Genomic DNA, 6,000 nt, shown 5'->3' on the forward strand with positions numbered 1-6,000 from the left:
AAACATGAAGATTTCAACGGACATTGTCTATCTCTCACTCCACTGTGCTAAAATAAACACTATTGCTCATTTCATTTATCTTCAAGAAATCAATGAAGAACTATAAAACAGTTCTGTGTGTTTCCAATAGCATGCACATTACATCCTTGCTACATGAGCTGCATTGATTACCAATTGTTCCTGGGTCCAACCAGAGTGGCTGGTGTTGACTTTCAAAGCCCTAAGTGCCATTGGACTGGGTTATTGAGGAACCACCTCTTCGCAATTTCATCGGCCTGTCCCACCAGACCTAATGAAATGCATATGTTATGGGTTCCACATCTAGGGACTCGTGTTTGGCAGTCCCGAGGCAGCAGGTCTTTTCTGCTATGGCGCCTATATTGTAGAATCTTCTCCCCTCAAAGATGAGATCATTCCTGAGCTTTCAAAGCTCTCTCAAGCTCTGGTTATTCCAGCAGGCCTAGGGACCCTAGGGAAAAGGTGGTTCCACTATTATTAACATCCCTCCATCTATTATTTTCTTTAGTTCTCTGTATTTTCTTTAGTTGGTTAGTTTTATATTTTCAATGTTTTAATAATTAGAATATAATGGTTTTAGGTAATGGCTGTTTTATATTTACTGTTTTACTGGATTAGTGTCACTTTCCATGAGGTAGGTGGCTAAATAAATTTAATTAATATACAAAACATTTAGTTACTAAAATTGAGCCATACATTGTTACTTACATACTTTTAATAGCTGATTAAGTAAACCATATTACCAGTGAGATTATAGTTGGGGAAGACAAGCAAACTAGAGATCCAATTCCATATTAGAATATTATGAAAAGGCTTATTCCAATTCCAAGTTCAAAAGTCTGAACCAGAACCATAACAACTATTATATGGATAAATTAAATATCACAATAATCTAATGTTGGTCTTGATGATATTTTGATGAAAAACCTCAATTTATGCAATCTGAATTTATACAATATCAAAATTTATATGTGATAGAAATTTATATAATCTCAAAAAGACTTCAAGAACAAATACAATACAGATAATTCCAAAAATTGGTACCAAATTCAATTTTGTGTCATAGTCAAAAAGAATTATCTGTATTTTTAGTACATTTTTATGGGGAAAAAAATGAAAAGTAATTCCAAGTTAGCAACATTTTCTGGTTGCAGGTACAATTGAGCTTGTCATGAATACTGTTTCCTTGTTCGACTGTAGTAGGTAAGAATTTGTTTCCACATCTGCAACTTGATTTCAATAAACTGTGGAATGAGATTGAGAGGATAAGCAGCAAACTAGAAGCCTGATAGGCTTCAGGTCAGTGATTACTTTCCTCTCTGCTTGGTATTTTAGACAAGAGGTTTTCAAAATTACTCAAGCTGAGAATCTGTTAGTTTTTTTAAACAATCTGCCAGAACCCCTGCTCTAGAAACAAAGCTCTAGTGAGAGAAAATTGGCTGGGCTTTTTGTCCTTAGTCTCTCATCGACTTCTCTCAGAACCCTAGGACTTCACAAAACAGTTTGAAAAGCTGGCAGACAATGGATTCCACAGTACATCAATGGAATGGATGTTGCTTCCAAAGTGAACAGTGAGCTAAGGGTAGGAAGAGACTCCTGAAATTCAGCATAGCAAAGCTGGCTATTAAGAAAATAGTAAAATGGGTAAAATGGCTAACTGATAAATGAAATGCATCATACCACTTGCCAGTGAGTCCTACACGAACCTTTTAAGAAGACAAACCTATAAAGCCTTCAATTGCTAGCTACAAGGAAATGTTTTGTAGTCCGTAACTGAAGTTTAAATCCTGAGAACTTCTTGTTCTGTCATGACTGTTTAAAAAAAAAACCCAAGCAAGGACATTTTCTTAGATTTCCAATCATAGGTTCAAATGCATTTCCTGACTCCCAATCCTACAACTTTATTCAATGATCAACCAGAGAAAGATATCGTAAGTACATGTCTGTGTCTGCTCTCATTTACCAAGGCTTGATTCTGGTTAGCAATCTATTTGGGAGAGTGTTTTTTCCTCCTCAATTAAGTATCATATCTCTCCTCTGAGAGAGGACTGTTTCTTGTTCTCTGAATGCCTCCTGCCAAAAAAACCTATGCCTGAGTTCTATTAAATAATTTCGTTGCATTACTTATCATGATGAAATAGTAGTGCTTATGATTTGAATTGCTATCTAGTGGGAATAGTAGTAAGATCATTGCTACCGATAATAAGGGAGCGAATTAAAGGGGACACTATGTTAGCACTTGTAAGGGTTGTGATGTAAGAAGATACGTTATGAGCATGTCCACATTGTTGCAAGTTAAGTGATTCCTCCATATACAGAGAGCACAATATCTATTAGTACAGCTATAAGGTTTTAACAATATTTCCATATATTTCTCCCAGTCATGGTCCATATGGCTTTTACTTTTTAATTGGTTTAATGTTTTTGTAATGTTTTGTATAATTGTTCAACTTTTTTGCATTGTTTTAATAGTAAGCTGCCCAGAGTCATGAATGGGAGATAGCAGCTGTATAAATTGAACATACAAACAAATATATCTACATTTAGTGCCCTTCTGGGGTTCTCACTGGTGTGCTTTATCTTTCTATACTACTCAGTAGAGGACATGGAACAGGGGTGTCAAACTCGTGGTCCATGGGCCGGATGCGTCACGTGCTGGGCTCGCTCCCACCTGGTTTAGCGAAGGGGGGGAAAGTCCAGATATGACATGTGATGACGTGACATAGAAACTACATTGCTAGCATATCACCCCCAGCAATATGGCATGCAGTCACCATAAAAGAACAAGAGTGCAGAAAAAAACAAATTTTCTTCTCTTGATGCACCATTAAATTAAATACCATTGGACATGCCATCTAATTATCTTACCTATATCATTATGTATCCTCAGGGGACTGACCTGTGTAATTGGCTTTCATATCACACATGCATAATGAGTTCTTCAGAACAAGATGTACAATTGAGGTTCCACAGCTCAAGGAGTCTAGGAAAATGGGGTTTCTGAAGCTTAAAAGCCACAGTTGTAAATTTGAAAATTTCCCTATCTGCCTGCAGCAAATACACAAACTCTTATTTCCTTTTGTATTCAGGCTGAATGCAAGTATCACTTGTAAAAACTCAAATTACAGCAAAGCAAAATATGAAACAGGTACACAAAAACTACTTCAAATTTTCAAATGCCATACAAGGTTGCTGAATAAATACTATTTGGCAAGTTCCAAATCAGATGCAAGATACAACATAAATAAAATGATGGTGATAATGGCCTATTTGGGCTTTCTATAAAGATCACATGGACTTCCAACCACAGTAAAGATGTACATGACCCTAGGATGTAATATTGCACAATATAATATTTTATTGTGTCTATTACAACACCATAAGAGAAAAATAGTAACAGGAGAAACCTTCTTACCTTGCTATACCAATAAGGTCCAAAAGCATTGGATCTCCCACCTTCCTTTTTGCATAGCCTCCCAGTTAGAGATGCTAGCTTTTTTGTCTTCTGTTCTCATTAATAATAAAAGTCATAATGAAACAGGTTGTTACCCCTGAGAACAGTATCATCATTGCAATTCATCCAAAGAATACAAAAAAGAATCATGATAACATGACTATCACAAAACTAGGGGGGGGGGAAGAACATCTGGGGCACTTTCTGGGCTACATGATAGGAGAACTTTATAATTGCACTTTGCATGCATCTTACCAACATTATGAATATACTAGAAGCATTTTAAATGTGACCATATGACAGAAAGCACCATTTCAGATATTAATGAGGAGATAGGCAAGGAAAAATATCACTTCAATTTTATTATGACTACAAAAATTAACAAACGGGGGAAGTAATATTGTACTCATGAAGCAAGGATCTCACGTGAAGTACATTCAGACTGCAAAGAAAGCACCGTGTTAGAAAGGTCCCAACCATCCATAAATATAACCCCAAAGGCTCATAAGCCTGGACAGTACCATACATGCATCAATAAACCTATCTCTCTTGAACCGTCGTGGTCTCAAGTCCTGTTCCTTTCGTAAGTAGATTGGGCCAAAAAAAAAAGCCTCTATTTGCTGCAACATTACTAACATAAAAACGACTCCTAACAATTATCAGTATATGCACCCGGAAAGTAAGCCAAAAAGCAAGTTGTACTTCTGAGAAATACTACACACGTGTCATAACCTGAAGGGGTAGCCATGTTGTGTGTCCTCTTGACACTTGGATTGAGCATCAACTCATCTATGGGGAACAAGAACTTTCCTATACAGAAAACCCCCTTCTTGAAATGCATGAAGCTGTTCTTAAATATTAGTTTAGTTTAGTTTCCCTTTATTTGTATGCCGCCCTTTTCCCTGGGGGGGGACTCAGGGCGGCTCACAGTTCCAAAAAAAGGGGGGGGAGGGAAGGACAAACAATTTTCCAACATGAAGACAATACAACCTATTAAAAAGAGCACACAACAGTCACACAATTCGGGTTTAATCCGTAAAAAATGAAATAAATAAATAAATAAATGGCGGAGTCGAGCAGGTACAACACGCTTCTTCCCCTGAAAGTGGCTTCTATTGTCACCTATTCCAGTGTTTTTCAACCACTGTGCCGCGGCACACTAGTGTGCCGTGACATAGTGTAAGTGTGTGGTGGGAAAAACACTTTATATATAGTCAATATAGGCACAGAGTTAAATTTTTTTTAACATTTTCTAATGGTGGGGTGCCTCGTGATTTTTTTCATGAAAAAAGTGTGCCTTTGCACAGAAAGGTTGAAAAACACTGACCTATTCTATTGTCCGCCCTGAGTCCCTCCTGGAGAAGGGCGGCATACAAATAAACCAAATATACAATACAATCTGCTTAAACCGGGAATCCCCATCCATTAGTTATCAGACACTGAAGGCGGCACAAGGGGGGCAAGGCTGCTGCTGCTACCTGCTTGGGCGCTTCCCAACGGCTACCAGATGAAGCAAACCTTTTGTCTATTGTCGGGAAAATTAAGTTGGCACGTTTTTAAGGCTGTGGGCGGGGGGGGGAGAAAAAGCACCAGCCCTGCTTCGTGACATCCCCCCCCCCATTTCCACCACCCCCCACCCCATTTCCAGCCTCTGCTTTTGTGCCACACCCACCCGCCTCCAGCATCTGCCGCAACCCCACTCCCCTCGCTTCTCCTCCCCTTCCTCGCCCGCCCTCCCTCCCCCCACCTTACCGTGCTGGGTGAAGATATTGAAGCCGCTGTCGGCAGCTCGCGCCGCGGCCGTTTCTCGCCTCCGGCTGGCAGGCCTACCACTCCCGCTGCTATTACTCCCGCGAAGCCCTCTGGGTTGGGACTGTGGCTGCTGGGCGAGAGGCAGGAGCTGCTGCTGTTGCGGCGGCGGCGGCGGCGGCTGAGGCTGATGTTGAAGCGCGGCGGCACCCGGCTCGCCGACGCGGCCCACCTGCTGGCCCATCCCCGCTCTCCTCCCGTCCTGGGCCCCCGCCAGAGCCCTCCGTCTCCTCCTCCTGCTGCTCACATTCCGCCCCGCTACCCCGCTTTAGGAGCTTCCCAGAGCCGCTCTTCAGCCTCCCTTTCCCCACCGTCCTCGCCGCCGTTCTCCGGACAGGCCGTCACGGACTCGCCCCCTCAGCCCCCGCAGCCGCCATCTTAACCACCGAGCTCGGGGGAAAAGGACAGAACGACTCCCTTCTCCCACTCTTCCCACCTCCGGTCTTCCAGGGATGTCGGTAGCTCCTCCTGGCCCCGCCCGCAGCCCCGCCCCGAATCGCGGGTCCTCGAGACTGGCCCCGCCCATTCCTCGCACACCTCGGATCCTTTCTTTGCCGGCTGGCTGGGAAAGCCGAGAAATTGTATTTTTTATTTATTTTTTTAAATGCACCAGAAGGTTCAGATGAAACAAATGCCCTGGGTTATTCCCGGTTCGCAATATCCCAGGGTAAATATATGAACATAGCAATAGCAATAGCAGTTAGACTTATATACCGCTT

The 6,000-nt window shown here is 41.7% G+C and overlaps 1 protein-coding gene across 2 annotated transcripts in view; it reads right to left on the minus strand.

Moving 5' to 3' along the window:
- Positions 1-5,670, minus strand: part of ABL2 (ABL proto-oncogene 2, non-receptor tyrosine kinase) — a 59,446-nt gene extending 53,776 nt beyond the window's left edge. For both annotated transcript variants that reach the window (XM_032226537.1, XM_032226538.1), the window contains exon 1: positions 5,225-5,670. In XM_032226537.1, coding sequence (XP_032082428.1) covers positions 5,225-5,465 — 241 coding nt within the window. In that variant the 5' untranslated portion in view covers positions 5,466-5,670. The remainder of the gene's footprint in view (positions 1-5,224) is intronic.
- Positions 5,671-6,000: the final 330 nt, after the last annotated feature.

This window comes from Thamnophis elegans, chromosome 11 (assembly GCF_009769535.1).
Source record: "Thamnophis elegans isolate rThaEle1 chromosome 11, rThaEle1.pri, whole genome shotgun sequence".
NCBI classification, from domain to species: domain Eukaryota; kingdom Metazoa; phylum Chordata; class Lepidosauria; order Squamata; family Colubridae; genus Thamnophis; species Thamnophis elegans.